The sequence below is a fragment of the Dipodomys ordii genome, unplaced genomic scaffold (genome assembly GCF_000151885.1).
Source record: "Dipodomys ordii isolate 6190 unplaced genomic scaffold, Dord_2.0 Scaffold5, whole genome shotgun sequence".
NCBI classification, from domain to species: Eukaryota; Metazoa; Chordata; class Mammalia; order Rodentia; family Heteromyidae; genus Dipodomys; species Dipodomys ordii.
In genome coordinates this window covers 20,336,525-20,357,265 of record NW_012267221.1, presented here as the reverse complement: position 1 = coordinate 20,357,265, position 20,741 = coordinate 20,336,525, and the positions used below count along the sequence as shown (strand labels likewise).

Here is a 20,741-nt window from a genome sequence, read left to right as displayed (position 1 = left end):
GGTTCAAGTGGTAGTGTGCTAGCCTTGAGCTGAAGAGCTGAGGGACAGCGCCCAGGCCCAGAGTTCAGACCCCACAACCGGACCCCCCCCAAAAAATATTATATTCAATGTACAATATCAAAATTGAACTATAAAACTTGAGGGTAGAGATAGGATGGGGAAATACATGGAAGGTGTGACATTGATCAAGATGCATTGTACTCAATCTTATAGAATTAAAATCCCTTTGTACAACTTAATAAAAATAACTTTTAGGGCTGGGAGGTGGCTCAGTGGTAGAGTGCTTGCCTTGCATGCATGAGGCCCTGGGTTTGATTCCTCAGCACCACATAAGCAGAAAAAGCCAGAAGTGGCGCTGTGGCTCAGGCAGTGTAGAGCGCTAGCCTTGAGCTGAAGAGCTAAGGGACAGTGCCCAGGGCCAGAGTTCAGGTCCACGACCGGCCAAAAAAAAAAAAAAAGAACCTTTTAGGTGTATTGGTTTTCTTTAATATAGAGGCATCTGATGGGAATGAGTACTCAGGAAAGAGGAAGAATAAGATTTTTTTTTTTGGATCCGGTTGTGGGGCCTGAACTCTGGGCCTGGGCGCTGTCCCTCAGCTCTTCAGCTCAAGGCTAGTGCTCTACCACTTGAGCCACAGCGCCACTTCCGGCTTTTTTCTTTTGCTTATGTGGTGCTGAGGAATCGAACCCAGGGCCCCAGGCATGCAAGGCAAGCGCTCTACCACTGAGCCACCTTCCCAGCCCATAAGATTTTTTTTAATTAAATTTCTTTTTAATTTTGAATCATATAAATATATTGGATTTAAAAATGATAACACTGAAAAAGAAAATTTATCAGACTATGGATTAGAGAATATTCATTGTGTTAAAAGGAGAGTTACTAAACATAATGATTACAAAATACCAATTTCATACATACTAGTTTGTTGAGGAAAATTTTAACCATGCTCAAAGCTAGCACTTGCCACAGCTCCACTTCTGGCTTTTAGTGGTTTAAGGTAATTCTCAGGCATTCCTGCCCAAGATGGGCTTCAAATTGTGATCCTCAGATCTTAGCCTCCTGAGTAGCAACGATTACAGCCAGATATGGAGGCTAGGCATAATGACTTTCAAAAAGAATGATTGTGGGGCTGAGAATGTGGCAAAGTGGTAGAGTGTTTGTCTAGCATGCAGGAAGCCTTGGATTGGATTCCTCAGTACCACATAAACAAAAAAGCTAGAAGTGGCGCTGTGGCTTAAGTGGCAGAGTGCTAGCCCTGAGCAAAAGGAGCTCAGGGACAGTGTCCAGCCCCTGAGTTCAAGCCCCAGGACTGGCCAACAACAACAACAACAAGAATGATTTCTAATCTGGAGGTATATACCTACAATCCTAGCACCGAGGACCCACTAAGGAAGCTGAGATCTGGAGGAGCACAGTTTGGAGCCAGCCCAAGCAGAAAAGTCTGAGATTCCATTTGCAATTAGCCAGCAAAATACTGGACGGGAGGTATGGTTCACTTTACTCTCAGGGTTAATGCTCAATAATCTTCCCTCTTTGAATCTTATTCTCATTAGCATAAACTTATTTGTAAAGTTTAACAACTCAAAACTTTTTTGGTCATGAGGCTTGAACTCAGGGGCTGGACACTGTCCCTGAGCTTTTTCACTCAAGGCTAGCACTTTACCACTCTGAGCCATAGTGCCACTTCTGGTTTTCTGGTGGTTAATTGGAGATGAGTCTCACAGACTTTTCTGCCCAGGCTGTCTTAGAACTGTGATCCTCAGATCTCAGCCTCCTGAGTAGCTAGGATTACAGGTGTCAGCCTCTAGGGCATAGCTCAAAACTTTTTTTTTTTTAATCTTCAACATTCAAGCACCCACCTGGACTAGGACTATATTACAAAACCCAAAAGTATCTTCTATTAAAATCCAGGGCCTTTCCCCTTTTATGTACTGATTCTTGCATGGAGTATTGCTAATATGTGGTTATGGTGAGGAAGTTCAGTCTTAGTCTGTTATTGATCTATATTAAGGAAGTTCATCCCCAATGCAGAGGACACATCATAGATCTTGTGATGCACTACATGTTTTCTTCTTTCATTTTATTATCTTTATAGTACAATGTTGCTTTAAATGTACAAAGGAGTTGCCTTTAACAAAGTTTACTAATACAATGTATCTTGATCAAAGTCACCCCTTACAACATTCTCATCCATCCTCCCCTACCCACTCTTTCTCTCACTGTTCTTAATTTTGTAGGATATACATTGGATTATTGACTACACACTCCCCTTCTTCATTTTATTTTATTTTTTGTCATTCATGGGACCTGAACTCTGGGCCTGGGCACTGTCCCTCAGCTCTACTACTTGAGCCTCAGGGCCACTTCGGGCTTTTCTGCTTATGTGGTGCTAAGGAATGGAACCCAGGGCTTCATGCATGCAACGCAAGCACTCTACCACTGAGGTACTTTCCCAGCCCCCCTCTTCTCTTTGTCTACTTCTTTCTCCTTAACCACCATCTCATTACACTCCTATTGGGTACCATTTTGGTGTTTTATTTTGCTGAATTTTTACTTTGATTTTCTAAGGAATTACACTATTTATGTTCTTCCTCAAGTCTACCTTATTTCAGTTAACACATTTGCTTTTTTCATTCTTTTTCTTTTTTGCCAGTCCTGGGGGTTGAACTCAGGGCCTGGGCACTGTCCCTTAGCTTCTTTGCTCAAGGCCAGTACTCTGCCACTTCAGCCACAGGACCACTTCTGGCTTTTTTTTTTTTTTCTGCTTATGTGGTGCTGAGGAATCGAACCCAGGGCCTCATGCATGCAAGGCAAGTGCTCCACCACTGAGCCACCTTCCCAGCCCAGCTTCCTTCTTTTTTATACAAGAAACCAAGGCAAGCTGTGCACTGGTGGCTTACTCCTGTAATCCTAGCTACTCAGGAGGCTGAGATTTGAGGATCACAGTCCAAAACCAGCCTGGGAAGCAAAGTCTATGAGACTCTTTTGTTATTTTTTTGTTGTTGTTGATTGTGGGGCCTGAACTCTGGGCCTAGGAGCTGTCTCTGCGCTCTTCAGCTCAAGGTTTACATTCTACTACTAGCCACAGAGTGCTAGGGCTGGGAAGGTGGCTCAGTGGTAGAGCGCTTGCCTTGCATGCATGAGGCCCTGGGTTTGATTCCTCAGCACCACATAAACAAAAAGAAAAAAGCTGGAAGTGGCACTGTGGCTCAAGTGGTAGAGCGCTAGCCTTGAGCTGAAGAGCTGAGGGACAGTGCTCAGGCCCAGAGTTCAGGACCCATGACTGGACACCCCCCCCCAAAAAAAAAGAAATGAGAGTGCTAGCCTTGAGCTAAAGAGCTGAGGGACGGTGACCAGGCCCAGAGTTCAAGCCCCACGACTGACCAAAACAAAAGAAAGGCAGGATTTTCTCATACAAATTTCTCATACAGATTATTTTTTGTACAGTTGTTACCTTTAAATGTAATCATGTAAGTTAAATTCATTAAAACTATATCAGATCTTGGGGCTGGGAAGGTGGCTCAGTGGTAGAGCACTTGTCTTGCATGCATGAGGCCCTGCGTTTGATTCCTCAGCACCACATAAGCAAAAAGAAAAAAGCCGGAAGTGGCGCTATGGCTCAAGTGGTAGAGTGCTAGCCTTGAGTTGAAGAGCTGAGGGACAGCGCCCAGGCCCAGAGTTCAGGCCCACAACTGGACCCCCCCTCCAAAAAAAACTATATCAGATCTTTAGAAGTCAAAGAAAGTATTTTGAAATTCCTATCTGGCTTCCAATTCTGAGAGATCAAATGAGAAATGAAACAGACTGCTTTGAAAGCATTTGAAGGCCACATGCACTGGTTCACATAATCCCTTTGGAGGTTAGGAGGAGTAAAGTATGAGTCTAACCTACACAAAAAGTTTGAGTCTCCTTGTTAGCCAAAGCTGGGCATGGTGGGCCTATCATCCAGTATGTAGGAGGCTGAGATCAAGAGGATTATGGTCCCAGGCCAATCCAGGCAGAAAAGTTCACAACAGATGGTGGGTATTGTGGTGCAACTTGTCATCTCAGCTGTATCAATGAAGCATTAAATAAGAGGACTGTAGTTGGGGCTGGGAAGGTGGCTCAGTGGTAGAGCACTTGCCTTGCATGCCTGAGGCCCTGGGTTCAATTCCTCAGCACCACATAAGCAAAAAGAAAAAAAAAAGTCAGAAGTGGCGCTGTGGCTCAAGTGGCAGGGTGCTAGCCTTGAGCTGAAGAGCTGAGGGACAGCACCCAGGCCCAGAGTTCAGACCCCATGACCGGACCCAAAAAAAAAAAAAAAAAAGAGGACTGTAGTGCAGACTGAAGCCGAGCATCTCAAAATAACCAGTGCAAAAAAAAGGGCTGGGAGAGTGGCTCAAGCAGCAGAGAGCATGCCTACCAAGTATGAGGCCCTGAGTTCAAGTATCAGTTCTGCCCCCTCCAAATTTTTTATAGTGTTTGGGGTGAAGCTCAAGTGGTATTACACTTATACTTTAGGGTAGTACTTGGGTTTGAACTCAGGGGCCTCATACTTGCTAGTTAAGTACTTTACCACTGAAGCCACACTCTAGCCCTTTCAGCTCCAAGTTACTTTTAAAATAGAACCTTATAAGTGGCGCTATAGCTCAAGTGGTAGAGTGCTCGCCTTGAGCTGAAGAGCTGAGGGACAGCGCCCAAGCCCAGAGTTCAAGCCCCATGACCGACAAAAAAATAAAATAAAATAGGACCTTATGTTTTTGCCTGGCTGGCCTAGATTTCGATCCTCCTACACCTCCCAAATTGCTAAAGTTACATGGACACACTACCATGCCTAGCTTAACTGGATGAGATAGTCTCACAAACTTTTTGCCTGGGCTTGGCTTAAACTGTGATCCTTCCAATCTCCACCTCCCAAGTAGCCGAAATTACAATTAGAGATGTGAGCCACTGTGCCCATCCATAATTTTGGCTTTGGGGGGACAAAATCAACTCTGCAGCTTAGACTGACATGAAACTCAAGTCTTTCTGCCTCAGCCTTTCAAGTGCTAGGGTTATATGAGTGCCATCCAGACTAGCTCTAAGAGATTTACAAATGTCATAATGTTGAATTAAGTAAAAAGCTAATATTCTGAAGTACCAGAAAAGACAAGTATGGTCTTCCATCCAGTGCCTTTTCTTTAGTGTTTTGTATAGACAAAAACAGTGAGTTGGCAACATGTTTGTTTTATAATGCAGATAGTTCTAAAATTCTTAAATCATTTAAAAAACTTAAGACAATCTAGGCATTGGAGATAAGGTGCTACCTAACATGCATACACTTTGGGCTTATTCCCTGCATTGCAAAAAAAAAAAAAGGGAGGGGGAAAATGTAAGTGACTATATTACCAAATTCAATGTTAAATCAGGATACATTCATTACATATATCACCACAGGGACAAAAAATTATAACTATGTTAATACTAAACTACATATACTATCTACTACTTGGGAAGTCAATCAATCTCTGCTAGTACTATTAGTGTTTACCTGTAATGATTTAAATTTGTATAAACAAGTGGACTTTTGGAGTTCAAAATATAGATAACAGATAATATAGCTCAAGCTTCTAATTTTATAGATCAAGAGCTGGAGGACTAGAGCCGGGCATCGATGGCTCATGTCTGTACTCTTAAGTTACTTGGAAGGCTGAGATCTGAGGATAATGCCTCCATGCCAGCCAGCAGGAAAGTCCATGAGACTCTTATTGTTATTTTAAACCATCACTCTAAGCACAGGGCTAGGAATGTGACTTAGTGGCAGAGTGCTTGCTTAGCATACATGAAGCCCTAGGTTCTAATCCTCAGTACCACATAAACAGGAAAAGCCAGAAGTGGTGCTGTGGCTCACATGGTAGAGTGTTAGCTGAGCAAAAGAAGCTCAGGAACAGTGCCCAGGCCGAGTTCAAGCCCCAGGACTGGGGGAAAAAAAAAAGCTATGCACACGTTTCCTTCATGGTAAAAGCACCAATTTCCAGTTATAGCCATTTTCCTGTAATATTGATAAATATTACCTACAAGTTTCATGATAAAGTCCTAATGAAATAAAAATACAGTGAGTTCCTATTAAGAAAAAGTGTGTATACACACACACACACACACACACACATATCCCACACACATACACATACATATATGCTTTAAGCCAGGGGAAACCCACTGACAGTTAAACAATATTAGAGAACTGAAGCTGGGTGCTAATTTAAAGTAATAAAGCACAAAAAAAACACCAAAATAGCAAAAAGACTTGCAACAAATTCTTCAAACCACCTAATCATCTGTGGATTACTATTACAAATGGTAAGATACTTCAATACATTAGTGTATTAAATATGGACAATGATATAATACTGTTCAAATATTCTGTTTTTAAAGTAGTAAGAGGAAAAAAATCAACAGGTATTTCCTAAAATGAACAACTATTGTAAGAATTTAAGATAGTGTCATAATAACAGAACTACTTCATCCACTATGAATGGTTACCAAATTCCATTTGCCTAAATAATAGGTGTTGCTTGAAATAAAAATCTAACTAAAAACACACAAAACAGCAAAATATGTGGAGGTCAACTATTTTGCAAATTCATAGTAACATGTACCAAATAAGACAGCCTTTAAGAAGTCAAAATACATGTTCTTCATTTAGAGAACTACTGAATTGCAACTGAAAACAGAATTTATACAAAATTTTAACAAACCAGAATATTTTCAAGGCTAGAGCTATTTCAGAAGAAAATCAAAACAATTTCACTTCGAAGATTAAAAAAAAAAAAAGAAGGCTCCAAACATGATTGGGTCAGGAAATCCAAATTTTCTTATCTAGTAAATTCATGTCCTTGTATAGTCTTGCCAGCATGGGAAGGGAACTCTGAAAATTGCCTGAAGAGAAGATAAAAAGTCTAAGAGGGCTGGGGATGTGGCTCAGTGCTAGAGCACTGGCTAGCTAGTGCAAAGCTCTGGGCTTTGATCTCCAGTAAAACACAATTGGGGGGGAGGGGTCCTTACTAAAAAGCCCTAGGTAGCAAAAAAATTCAAAAGTTGGTCAATAATTCTGAGTCAAAGGAATAGCTTACCAATGTACAACGAATTCTTAAGTGTGAATTGCTAAAAAAAAAAAAATCCCAAATAGTTACATTAAATGGAGGGAGGAGAATGCTAGGGAAGATAAAATTTCAGGTATATGGAAACATGAAAGAGAGAAGCAACCATTCTAAGTATCTACCTACATACAGCGTTTTTTATGATGCGATTTTAAAACTATTATTGGCCATAATGCCATACACTCAGATATATTTTAGCTTTTCTGGTTTTGGTTTCAGAAAGGCAATTTCCGACGCCAAAATTTCCAAAACAACTAAATGTTTTTTGGATGCAATGTGACCACGATTGGGGAAAAAAAAAAAAAAAAAGCCTTCTCCTGCATTATGAGATTAAGCTCGATGCACAAAATGGTGCTTTTGTAACATTTCTAAAACGGCTATTCTTTTATTCTTGCCAGCAGATGTTATCTTTGCTCCTACAAAGACTAAAGAAGAGCTAATCAAATTAGCAGATTTACTCCTTCTTAGCAAACCAGCGGCTCGGAAACCATCGTCTTCCTCCTAAAAGGCCTGCGCCGCTTTCAGCTCCTCCCAATAGTGGGAAAACTTGGAAAAAGCTCAGATAAGACCCCGAACTTGACTTATAGTGCATTTCTCGGTAAAGTAGCCAATGCCACTAAAGCACGTACAGCAGCAGCTGCCCAACGAGAGGAAAAGGTCGGAGGAGGAGGAGGAGGAGGAGGAGAAAAGCTTGTATTGATGATTAATCCCTGACCATTTTGGCTGTCCGCCCGTCACCCTCTAATCCTAACCTGACAGGACAGCCGGCTGCACCTCCCTCTTCCCCACCAGTCATCTCACCTACCCCGCGGTATCGTTCAGTTTGAGGATTTCGAAGCATCAAAAATCAACCTCAATCTTCCGAGTCGAGGCCGCCGTCGCTGCCGCCATATTACAGCTTGTGCGGCAGAATGCGTCAGGGAGGGAGGTGTGCGCCCGTGTGGGGAGGGCGGGGGCTGGCGGGGGAAGAGCCGTTTCCTAGGCCCCGGAGGCTTGGCAGCAAGTCGGCTCCGGCGGCGGGAGCTTCCCAGCCAACGCCTCGGTCTCCGGGCCGCCCCTCAGGGCCTGGGCCTCCCCTCGGGGCCCGAGCTGCCCAAACCCCTCGAGAGAAGACAGTTACCTCAGCCCGGGCAGCCGCGCCGGCTCCGCCCCTCTTCCCGGGGCCTTCCCGCTCTCGAACCCCGGGACCTCAGCAACGACGCCACTAAAATAACGCAAGCCGGACGCCACTTACCGGCACTGCTACTTTCCTCTTCCCTAGGCTCCGTCCTTTAAAGCGCTTCAAATATACCGCCGTCAGAAAAGGCGCTAAAACCTACTAACCGCCTCCCTCCCCCACCGCCCAGTCCCGGCGTGGAGGGAATGCGTCGCACCGGAAATACGTCACCGACAGGGTGACGGGTCTCCCGGCATCCTCCGGTTGATCAGGCTAGCGTGCTCACCTTGGATTTATGGGATTTCGTTGCTTTTATGCGTGCCCGTGTGTGTGTATGTGCACGCTTGCGTGTTCGTGTATGTGTGTGTGCGCGCGCGTGTTTATGGCAGCCCTGGAGTCTTGAACTCAGGGCCTGGACGCTGTCCCAGAGCTTTTGTGCCCAAGGCTAGAGCCTTACCACTTGAGCCACAGCTCCACTTCCGGCTTTTCTGGTGGTTAATTGAAGAGTCTCATGGGCTTGCCCGGGTGAGCTGGTTTTGAACCAGGATCCTCAGATCTCAGCCTCCTGAGTGTTGTAAGGTAAATCATCCCAGAAGCCACATTTTAAAATATAGAGTATTTGAGTCTTTATTATACAGTTAACAGGCTGCAGGCTGCCAGTTATTACAAAAGTCTGCAGCACACAAAACACAGCTAGGAAACATGCTAAAGAGGAAAGAAAAACAATACCAACAAGCCAAAAGCTCGTGAAGCCATCACTGGAGAGGAGACAGGACACAGAGACACATGTAGCATGGTCCCTGTGGCTAGGCTGGTCTGGGCCTAAATTGGTCGGCTCAGGGGGCAGATCCTCAGAAAATTCCTAGTCCCAGGCACTAGACTGACAAATTCAGTAACCTATCAGCCAAGTGCCTGCTCCTGCCTCCAGGGGTCCCGGCAGGCCCATTACCTGCGAGGCAGGTGATTGGGGGGGGCGGGGAGGGAGGAGGTTGTTAGCAAAACCAGTCCCTTCCCATAGCTTTGTCCACTCTTCCCTTCTCCACCTTCCCATAGCTTTGTCCACTCCTTCCCTTCTCCACAGCTTAGCATGCCCTCTTCCTAGGCAACACTGGGCCCACGTAGTAAAGGCAGTAAATAATCAACTTCCAGCCCCCTTCACCTTGGGATGGCACTTCTCTGGTGCAGCTACCACCATAAAGGCAACAAGAACCCTTTATAGTAACCTTCGGGAGTGGACAGGTACAGGATCTTTATCTACTCTTGGATGGCAGCCATAAATCCTAGTCCACCATGATGAAGCCCCTGGCCCACACATCCACACCAGGGTCTCTGCCTCCTAGTCCTTTCTATCCCCTCCTAAACTTCCTAGGTTATATAGGTCACCCCAGACAATAGCCTGGGCTTCTTCTCATTCCTCCCTTGTGAGAAGGAGGCTTGGGGGGAGGGCCCTCTCCCAGCAATAAACCTTTCTTTGTTCTATGTTCTATGTACCTGGGTGTCTGCATGGTTCTCTGGCAAAGTCTAGTAATCTTAATTTTGCTAACCGGGTTCCTTCCCTCAGCATTAAGACAAGATGCCAGACCCTACCATCCACCATGTGGCCAATACACTGGCCAGACCTGACCTCCTTATTTCATGAGTAGCTAGGATTACATGCATGAGTGACCAGCACGTGGCTCAATTCTTTTTTTTTTTTCTCTCTAATGGTCTTTTAAAAAAAATTTTTGGTTCAGGTGCCGGTGTCCCAAATTCCATTCCGGGATTTGGCTGTTTTCCACTGGTCCAGTTAGTCCTGGTGGATCCAGAGAGTTTCAAGGCACTGAGAAATTATGGAAGAAACCTGTGTCTTATTCTGTTTAGTATTACTAATAGATAATAATGGATAATAATCTCTACCAGGTAAGTTTTAAGGAAAGCTTATTTTGGCTCATGGTTCTGGGTATCCAAAGTCAAGAGTCTCATCTGTAGAGGACCTGTAGATGACCATTTAGCTGAGTGTCCCAAAGTGGTGCAGGACATCACATGATGAAAGGCAGGAAGCTTGTGTATAATCTTCCAGTCATTCTCTTTGTATAATAAGCACCACTATTTACGCCTGGAGATGTAGCTTGTAGTAGAATGCTTGCCCAATACACAAAAGGCCCTCGGTTCTGTTCTCAGTATCTCCAATGAAAGAAAAAAATAAAGGAAAGAAACATGTACCAAAATGCAATAATCATAAAATCATCTTTGGATCATGACTTTATGTAATCCTAATTGCTTGCCAAGGTCTCACCTTTAAACATCTAAAATGGAATAGGTTTCCACCCTCTTAAGGTTTACAGTGAGGAACAAACTCTAATATGAGCAGCAGAAGAAACAGACCACATTCAAATGAAAATCTGTGTGGAGAAAAGTCTTTATTGACCAGAGATATTTGTATTGGTATGTGATATAACTGAGAAATAACTGTTGATGTTTGGCTTTATTCATTATACACAGCACACAGTACTATTCATCTGTAGCTCATGGGCCTGACCGGCTAGATTTGGCCTAGCCTTGATGTCTTTGAAATAAGGAGAATAGGTTTTCTTTCTTGGTTTGCTTCCTTCTTTCTTTCTTTCTTGCCTTTTTTTTTTTTTTTTTTTGCCAGTTGTGGGGCCTGAACTCTAGGCCTGGGCGCTGTCCCTCAGCTCTTCAGCTCAAGACTAGCACTCTACCACTTGAGCTACAACGCCACTTCCGGCTTTTTCTGCTTATGTGGTGCTGAGGAATTGAACCCAGGGCCTCATGCATGCAAGGCAAGCACTCTACCTCTGAGCCACCTTCCTAGCCCCCTTCTTTATTTCTTTCCTATTTTCTGTTTCCTTCCTTCATTTGTGCTTGAACTCAGGGCCTCTGGTTCTCACTTCTATTTTTGCTCATGACTACTACTATATCATTGAGCCATGCCTCCACTTTTTGCTGGTAAATTAGAGATAAAATCTGGAAGTTTTGGCTGCCTGGGCTGGTTTCCTCAGATCTCAGCTCATGAAAAGCAAGGATTACATACTGAGCAATGAATGGATTCTGATACCAAAAGAAGGGGTATGGGTGGACTAGGCTAGGTTAACTGTGGAGTTAACTTCTATCTTTACTTTTTATTTATTTAAAAAAAATTTTTTTTTGGTCCAGTCGTGGGGCCTGAACTCTGGGCCTGGGCGCTGTCCCTCAGCTGTTCAGCTCAAGGCTGGCGCTCTACCACTTGAGCCACAGCGCCACTTCCGGCTTTTTTCTTATGTGGTGCTGAGAAATCAAACCCAGGGCCTCTGGCATGCAAGGCAAGCGCTCTACCACTGAGCCACCTTCCCAGCCCCTTTAAATTTATTTTTAAATACTTTTTTATTGTGAAAATACTGTACAGAGGGGTTACAATCACATGAGCAAGGTAATGAGTACATTTCTTATCAAGGATTGTTGCCTCCTCCTTTGTTTTTCCCCTACCATCCCTTCCCTCCCATCTCCACAACTCCATTCCTCCCCACTTCCCCTCCCCACCTCTGCGCACCTAAATTGTAAAGTTCGTTTTTCGACATTGCGTCTCGTACATCTCATTGTTGCAATGGATCAACCTGTATCCCTATTTGAACAATTTGTTTAAATTTATTTTTATTTATTTATTTTTGTCGGTCGTGGGGCTTGAACTCTGGGCCTGGGCGTTGTCCCTCAGCTCTTCAACTCAAGGCGAGCACTCTACCACTTGAGCTACAGCGCCACTTCCTGTTTAAATTTATTTTTATTTATTTTTTGTTGGTCATGGGGCTTGAACTCTGGGCCTGGGAGCTGTCTCTCAGCTCTTCAGCTCAAGGCTAGTGCTCTACCACTTGAGCCACAGCGCCACTTCCAGTTTCCTGGTGGCTTATTGGAGATGAGTCTCACAGACTTTCCTCCCCAGCTGGCTTTGAACTGCTATGCTCAGATCTCAGTCTCCTGAGTAGCTAGGATTACAGGTTACTTTTTATTTTTTCTTCAAGTAAAGAGTATATTTCATTTTAGACAATATCATCCCTTGCCCCACTTTCTCCCTGTTTTTCCCAAGTGTTTTAGTATAGTTCCATTTTCAACATCCTGTCTAATGAGTACCATTGCTGCATTTGTTCACCTTTTGTCCCTCTCTTTCAGAAATTGCCTATTAACGACAGTATGTTTAACTTTTTTAAAAAGCATGTTTGTTTTCACATATATTTCATAGAAATAGGAGCTATTGTAAAAACGTGGTTTTTTAGTTGCCCTACTGCTATGCTTCCCAGGCTGGTCTTGAACTCATAGATTCAAAACAATGTTCTTGCTCTAGCTTCCCAAATAGCTCAGACTATTTGCATGTACCACCACACCTGGTTTATTGTAAAAGTTTAAACAGTCTAAAAATGTTTGAAGTTTAATAACTCTCCCTAACCCCATCCAAAGCCATTCTCCTAAGGTATTTGTTCCTATCTGTACTACCACTAAAAATGGTTAGCTAGCCAGAAATGGTGGTACATACTCTTAGGAGGCTTAGGCTGTAGGATCATTTGAGCCAGAAATTAAAGACAACCTTGGGCAGTATAGTAAGATCTTGCCTCAAAACACAATGGCCAGGGAGTGTTATTCAGTGATAGTGTTGCCTACCATGTATGAGGCTCTGGGTTCATTATTAAGAACATAGGTAACTAACTATGGAAAGCATACATCTGTAATCATAGTACTTGGAAAGTTGAAACAGGAAGAACTTGAGTTCAGGGCCACCCTGGACTACATAGCAAAACCCTATCTCAAAATCAACAGTGTGTGTGTGTGTAACAAAATTCACCATCTTAAATTTTTTTCTTAGTTGTGGGGCTTGAAGTCAGGGCCTGGTGATGTCCTTTAGCTTCTTTGTGCTCAAGGCTAGTGGTCTACTACTGTAGTCTACTACCACTGTGTCACTTCTGGCTTTTGAGTGGTTTATTGAGGATAAGACTCTCTATCGGGACTTTTTTGATGGGGCTGGCTTCAAATTGTTTTCCTTAGATCTCAGCCTCCTGAGTAGCTAGGATTACAGGTGTGAGCCCCTGGCACCCCAGCCATCCTAACTTTTAAGGTTATAATTCAATAGGAAAAAGTACATTCTAGATTTTTTTTTGGGGTCCGGTTGTGGGGCCTGAACTCTGGGCCTGGGAGCTGTCCCTCAGCTCTTCAGCTCAAGGCTAGCGCTCTACCACTTGAGCCACAGTGCCACTTTCAGCTTTTTTCTTATGTGGTGCTGAGGAATCGAACTCAGGGCCTCAGGCATGCAAGGCAAGCGTTCTACCACTGAGCCACCTTCCCAGCCCTACATTCTGGTTTTTGGTCATGGGTCTTGAACTCTGGGCCTGGGTGTTATTATCCCTGTGTTCTTCAGCTCAAGACTGAGCCACTTCCAGTTTTCTAAGTGGTTTATTGGAGATAGTCTCACAGACTTTTCCTGCCTAGGCTGGCTTTGAATCATGATCTTCAGATCTTAGCCTTCTGAGTAGCTAGGATTACAGGCATGAGCCACCAGCACCCGGTGAAAAAGTACATTCTTATTGTTGTGCAACCTATGTCCAGAACTCCTCATCTCACAAAGCTGAAACTCATTCAATGCCTCATTTTCCCCCTCCCCTAGCTGCTGACAAATATCAATATACTTTCTGTCCTTATAAATTGGAGAGTTTCAGATAAATGGCATTAGGTTTTGGGGACTAGCATATGTCTCTCTTTTGTGCTGGGGTGTTAGGCAAGCTGAATTGAACACTGCTGAACTCACCAAACTCTACTCCTGGTCCCCTTTTTTGTCTTGTGAATGAGAGATGTTGACACAGATTGTTCTGTTATATATATATATATTTTTTGGGTCCTGTCGGGGGGCCTGAATTCTGGGCTTGGGTGCTGTCCCTCAGCTCTTCAGCTCAAGGCTAGCGCTCTACCACTTGAGCCACAGCGCCACTTCCGGTTTTTTTCTTTTTGCTTATGTGGTGCTGAGGAATTGACCCAGGGCCTCATGCATGCAAGACAAGCGCTCTACCACTGAGCCACCTTCCCAGCCCCTGTACTGTTACATCTTATACTGTTACCTTGCTATACTTTTCTCAGATTTTCATTTAAATCTATTTTGTCTGAGTATTTTGATCAACAATGTATTACCAGTCAGTCCATCTAGTTCCAAACAACGTATATAACTACTACTGAGTGTGGTCTGGGATTAGTTGTTGCCTTCGTTTTTGGAGCACAGCTGCAGGCAGCAGGCTGTAAGGAGTCTGCAAATGGTTACTGATATCTTTCTGGAGTTACAAAAATGTTTCAAAATTAGTTGAGCCCTAGTGGCTCAAGTCCTTTATCCTAGTTATTCAGAAAGCTGAAGTCTGATATTGGGTGTTCGAAGTAAGGCTGTGCATACTTGTACTTTCTGCTAATTAGGAGACTAAGGCTGTAGGATCATTTGAACCAGAAAATTAGACATGCTTGGGCAGTATAGTAAGACTTTGCTTCAAAACAATGGTTGAGGCGTGTTATTCAGTGATAGTGTTTGCCTACCATGTATGATGCCCTGGGATTTTGTTGTTGTTGTTGTTCGTGGGGCTTGAACTCTGGGGTTGGGCACTGTCCCTCAGCTCTTCAGCTCAAGGCTAGTGCTCTACCACTTGAGGCACAGCACCACTTCCGGTTTTCTTAGTGGTTGTTGGGGATAAGAGTCTCATGGACTTTCTTGCTGGGGCTAGTTTTGAACCCTGATCCTCAGATCTCAGCCTCCTGAATAGCTAGGATTACAGGTGTCAGCCACCGGCGCCCAGCTGTCCTGGGATTCTTCTTTCCAATTGACTACCAAAAAAAGCCAGAAGTGGACCTGTGACTTGAGCACAAAAGCTCAGGGACTGAGAGCCCAGACCTTGAGTTCAAGCCCCAGAACCCCTCCCCCCCAATTCCGTGTTTACCTTTTCTATGTTTACTTTTTGTTTGTTCCTTTTTACTTTTATTTTGGAGCATTGTCTCTCTATGCAGTCCAGGCATGCTTTGAACTTGCAATCCCTTGCCTTGTAGCAGTGGACTACCGTAATGAGCTTACTGTTTTCATTTATAATTTCAGTTTAAAATACAATCTTTCTTCTATGTATTATAAATATAATAAATGCTTAAAGGACAGGGAAGATCCTCAGCAGTAGAAAGACACTGACCTGAAGGCCCTGAATATTTTCCAGTAGGTTGGATGTGGGCTTTGCTCGTCTCATTGAGGAAAAAAACTACCAATCCCAGAATTCCTGTAAAGGCGTGCGTGACGTTCACGCTTCGCGCGAAGCCTTCTGGGAACTGTAGTGTGAGTCTCCCTGGCGCACGTTTCCTCAGGGCGCTCCTCTGCCGGAGGAGACCGGCTCTTTGGAAGATGGTGTCTCTCGTGGAAAGTATAAACACCCTGGGATAGAAGGGGTAAGCGAAGAATCGAGCGGCCGGGGGCCAGGGATATCGCTGACTTCGGAGCCGTCGCAACCTTCCATACTCCGGGATTCCGCCGCCGGGGAAGAGCGCGCCGGCGAGTCCCGGCCGGGCAGCGGCTGCGGTGCTTCCTCGCCGGAGTTCGGCGGCGAAAGGGAGCGCTTTCTCGGTGGCACCGTGTTCGCTGAAGCTCAGAGGACCCGTGGGGCTGAGCCCGATGCTGCCGGGATCGCGGGGACCGTCTTCCCTCCCGCGCTCCCGCGCTGGCCGCCGCCTCAGCGCGCCTGTCGCTCGCAACCTTTGAACTCCGCACCCTGCGGGTTCACCGGGAGTCGACCCGCCGCTTGCCAACAGCCAAGCCTCTCCCGTTAGTTAAATGGCTTCGCCAAGGTCACTCAGAGGGGGCCGAGGCCTCTCTTTATTCAAATCATCGTGTGGTCTACACGTTGAGTGTGCGTGAGTAGCACTTTTCCCTTGTGCAAGGCTGGTTGTGGAAGTGTGCGGCTCAGGGCAGCTTTGGGTCAGCGGGTCACGCACATTGCCACAAAAAAGGCGGAGCAGTCGCGTGGTGTACAGTTTTGCATAACTTTAAATAAGGGTGTGAGGCCAATTGTTAGTGATAACGGTGATAACGTGTTTGTTTATTGATGTAAGGGGGTTGTAGTCTCAGCTTCTCCAGTACTGGAGAGAGAGACAGAGACAGAGAGAGACAGACGGGGGGCGGGAGAGGGGAGAGTGTGTGAGAGTGTCGGAACTTGACCTGAGGGCTTCTGGTCCTCCTCATCTCGGTCTCCTTTTTGTCTCTGCTTTTTTCCTCAAGTAAAGGCTAACAGCCTCTAGGGTAGTTAGGATAACAGTTGTAAGCCTCCAGTCCTCCCATATGTTTTTTTCCCAAAAACCTTGTTAAACCTCTTTTTCCTTGTGTGAAAATGGAAATGATAGTATCTTCCTTGTAAGTTAGTTAAGAATTTAATGAGTTGATGTTTTTAAAAAGTTCTTTGTCAACCAGGGAACAGTGGCTTATGTCTGTAATCCTAGCTACTCAGGACTTGGAGATCCGAGGATAGTGCTTCAAAACCAGCCCAGGCAAGAAAGTACATGAGACGCATCTCCAGTTAATCACGGAAAAGCTCAAGGACAGCACTGAGACTCTGAATTCAAGTCCTAGAAACACACAGTTTTTTTGTCGTCTAATATGTACAAGGTTTTTCTTTTTCTTTGTGGGTTGTGAGGCTTGAACTCTGGCCTGGGCGCTGTCCCTCAGCAATTCAGCTCAAGGCAAGCACTCTATCACTTGAGCCACAGCGCCACTTCAGGTTTTCGTGGTTTATTGGAGATAAGAGTCTCATGGACTTTTCTGCCCCAGCTGGCTATGAACTTCGATCCTCAGATCTCAGCCTCCTGAGTAGCTAGGATTACAGGCTTGAGCCACTGGCCCCTGGCTAAGGTTTTCCAAATTTCATTCCTAACCTAAATGTTTCTTTTTTCTTTTTTAATTGTGAAAATACTGTATAGAGGAGTTACAATTACATGGGCAAGATAATGAGTACATTTCTAATCAAGCATTGTTGCTTCTCCCCTAAATGTTTTTTGATTGGTGTAGTAAACAACTAATTTATTAAGACCTATGCAAAGTTATTAAGTAATTTAATGGCACAATTACATTCTTTTAGGGCACAAGAAGAAAGGGGCGAGAAATTACCCTGAAAGCTGAGATTCCATAGACTATCTTTTTTTTTTTTGGGTCCGGTCGTGGGGCCTGAACTCTGGGCCAGGGCATTGTCCCTCAGCTCTTCAGCTCAAGGCTAGCGCTCTACCACTTGAGCCACAGCGCCACTTCCGGGTTTTTCCTTTTTGCTTATGTGGTGCTGGGGAATCGAACTCAGGGCCTCATGCATGCAAGGCAAGCGCTCTACCACTGAGCCATCTTCCCAGCCCCAGAGACTATCCTTCTAAAAATTAAAAAAAAAAAAAAACAAGAAAATAAAACAAAACCCTTTCTGATTTTAGCCTTTTTTTTTCTTCTGCTCTTATGGTCAAATTTGAAAATTTAGTTAATATCAGACAGATGTTTTTAAAATAGGGTGCTTGTAGAAGCTCTTTTTTTCTGGATACTTCAGTTTGGATCAGAAATTGCTACTGGTTCAGATTAAGATCAGTCTCTAGTTAATGCAAAAAATACCTTGTTACTTGAAACCTGAATTTTTAAAATAATATGATATTAATAAAATGAAAATAACCAGGTCAAACCAATTGTTTTACAGAAGCTGTGTGGTGGAAGACTTAGTGTCATCCTAATGGAAAGCAAACCTGTTACCTTGTCACCAGCAGATTGCACTTGGCTACTAGTTGCAGATGGCTTTCAATATCTAAGAAATTTTGCAATATAAAGTTAAAAAAACCTGTTTTTCCTAGACTCTGGTTATAAATATGTTTCGTGTAAGAGCTATTTCAACATTCCCCTGGAGAGTGTTTCAGTTTCGACCCTTCAGTTGTGAATCATTAATTGTTAAGATGAATAACTGCACAGATGAAGAGCAAGTCTTTGATCTTATTGAAAGAAACAAAGCCACACTTACAGAAGAGCAAGTGGGATGTGCATTTAGTACACTTTGGAGATTTCAAAAGCAGAAGATCAACTTGTTAAGAAATGTTGAGAGTGTCAGAGACCATCCAAAATTTCTTACTCTTCATAATTTAGCTACAAGTAAAATCAAATTAATGAATGACAGTACCTTGGTGAATGTGTTGTACATCATACAACAGTAAGTTACTTTTAGATTGTTACTGAAATGAATATATTTCAATTTTCTAAAAATCTTTAAAATGAAAAATTGTTTCCTCCCTAAAAGATAGTTTTACACATAATATGGTATCTTAAAGATGTTTGGAGAATGGGCTGGGAAGGTGGCTCAATGGTAGAGCGCTTGCCTTGCATGCCTGAGGCCCTGGGTTCGATTCCCCAGCACCACATAAGCAAAAAGAAAAAAGCTGGAAGTGGCTCTGTGGCTCAAGTGATAGAGCGCTAGCCTTGAGCTGAAGAGCTGAGGGGACAGCGCCCAAGCCCAGAGTTCAGGCCCCACGACCGGACCCCCCCCCCAAAAAAAAGATGTTTGGAGGATTTATTAAATACTTATTAGTAGTATTAGAATTATAAAAATTAGAATGTGGCCAGGCACCAGTGGTTCACATCTGTAATCTTAGCTACTCAGGAGGCTGATATCTGAGGATCGTGGTTCAAAGCCAGCCTGGGCAAGAAAGTCTGTGACATTCTTATCTCCAAGTAACCAGCAGACAACTGGAAGTGGTGCTGTGGCTCAAGTGGTAGAGAGCTAGCTAGCCTTGAGCTGAAGAGCTGAGGAACAGAATTCAAGCCCTGGGACCACCACCACCAACAACAACAGAAGTAGAACGTAATCAATCTGATAGTAGAAATTGTTAACTTGTTTATATGAAACTAGATTGTTGTGGAATTTTATAGAAATGTGGTTGGCTAAAGATAACAAGGCTTTGTGCCAGTACTGGGGATTGAACTCAGGGCTTTTGCTCAAGGCTAGCACTCTACCACTTGAGCCACAACGCCACTTCCAGCCTTTTCTGTTTACGTGATACTTCATGCATGTTAGGCTATACTCTACCACAAAGCCACCTTCCCAGTCCCTTGCTTAGTTTTTCTCATTCCAGGCTGGAGCTCTACCACTTGAGCTACACCTTCACTTCTAGCTTTTTCTTTTTAAAATTTTTTTTTAATTGAGATTAGATGATTACATAAATTTCACATATTTCATAGTGTTGTGGAGTAGTGATAGTTATAGTCACAAACACATTTTAATCTTCACAAGGCAAATTGTCATTTTCATGTTCTATAAAGTTTATGAATTCTGTGAGCTTTGACAATACAACTATTTCTTCCACATCAGGTGATATTTACATTTCTTTCCTTTTGCTTAGTGTAAGCTGTTCCTCATTCCCTCTCATTCCCTCCCTCCCATTGCTGCCTTTGAGTTGCTTAGTTCATTTTCCTCAATGTCCAGTGCAGCTGATGGACCCCTCTTGTATGTTTTCCTGTTTTCTGATTCTGTGTCCTCCTCCTTGCTTCCCTCAGGTATGGGCATATATATATATATTTCTCACATATTTGGTCAAAAACATGGAGTCATTTAGCAATGATATGACAAAATGAGTGGAAGTCCTTTGTTTCTTGAGTCCTGTTTACTTTGTCATATCTCCTTGCATTTTGGCTTTAGCATCCACATCTCAGGGAGACCATGTGCTGTTTGTCTCTTTGCTCTTGGCTTACCTCGCTCAAAATGATTTGCTGTAGTTCCATCCACTTCCCTGCAAATGCCATTATATATAAGTATCACAATGTTTGGATCCACTCATCTGTAGTGGGGCATCTGGGTTGTTTCCATATCTTGGCTATTGTGATCAGTGCTGCATTAAACATGGAGGTGTGTACTTGTTTCCTGGTTCTTGTTGCTCAGGGTAGATGCCTAGGAGTGGTATGGCTGGGTCATAGGGGAGGTCTATATTTAGCTTTCTGTGGTACCTCCAGACTGCTTTCCAAAATGGTTGTATTAATGTACATTCCCACCAGCAATGGAGTAGGGTTCCTCTTTCTCCACATTCCCTCTAGCAATTGTCGTCGGCTGAATTTAGAACGTGGGCCATTCTGACTGGTGTACCAGCTCTTTCTTAATTGGAGGTAAAGGTCTCTTGGGTTTGTGTTTCTTCTTTCTTTTTTATTTTTTATTGGTCATAGAGCTTGAACTTAAGGCCTGTGTGCTGTACCTGAGCTCTTTCACTTAAGTTTAGCAGTTTTAACACTTCGAGCCACAGCACCACTTCTGGTTTTTGGTGGTTAATTGGAGATAAGAGTCTCACAGGCTTACTTCACTTAATATAATTTTTTCCCCCAAGTCTTCCCATTTCTTTTTTTTTTTTTTTGGGTCCAGTCGTGGGGCCTGAACTCTGGGCCTGGGTGCTGTCCCTCAGCTCTTCAGCTCAAGGCTAGCGCTCTACCACTTGAGCCACAGCA

General features: G+C 43.8%; 2 protein-coding genes and 1 long non-coding RNA gene across 5 annotated transcripts in view; 1 reads left to right on the top strand and 2 right to left on the bottom strand.

Moving 5' to 3' along the window:
- The window catches only part of Ppig (peptidylprolyl isomerase G (cyclophilin G)), a 48,030-nt gene extending 39,550 nt beyond the window's left edge, over nt 1-8,480 (bottom strand). For 2 of the 3 annotated variants that reach the window (XM_013029699.1, XM_013029682.1), the window contains exon 1: nt 8,354-8,480. The gene's annotated coding sequence lies outside the window, so the exon portion shown is untranslated. Of the gene's footprint in view, nt 1-7,924; nt 8,180-8,353 lie in introns of those variants that run through there. The other variant, XM_013029690.1, reaches the window with a different exon arrangement.
- Nucleotides 8,481-10,061: 1,581 nt separating this feature from the next.
- On the bottom strand, nt 10,062-15,526 carry LOC105993714. The gene is made up of 3 exons (XR_001175480.1): nt 15,445-15,526; nt 10,551-10,656; nt 10,062-10,438 (listed from the first exon to the last, which is right to left on the bottom strand). It is a non-coding gene; the product is annotated as an uncharacterized LOC105993714 (long non-coding RNA).
- Nucleotides 15,527-15,541: 15 nt separating this feature from the next.
- The window catches only part of Fastkd1 (FAST kinase domains 1), a 36,602-nt gene continuing 31,402 nt past the window's right edge, over nt 15,542-20,741 (top strand). Inside the window, exons 1-2 of the mRNA XM_013027369.1 lie at nt 15,542-16,156; nt 17,965-18,465. Of these exons, the coding sequence (XP_012882823.1) occupies nt 18,131-18,465 (335 nt within the window). The 5' untranslated portion in view covers nt 15,542-16,156; nt 17,965-18,130. The remainder of the gene's footprint in view (nt 16,157-17,964; nt 18,466-20,741) is intronic.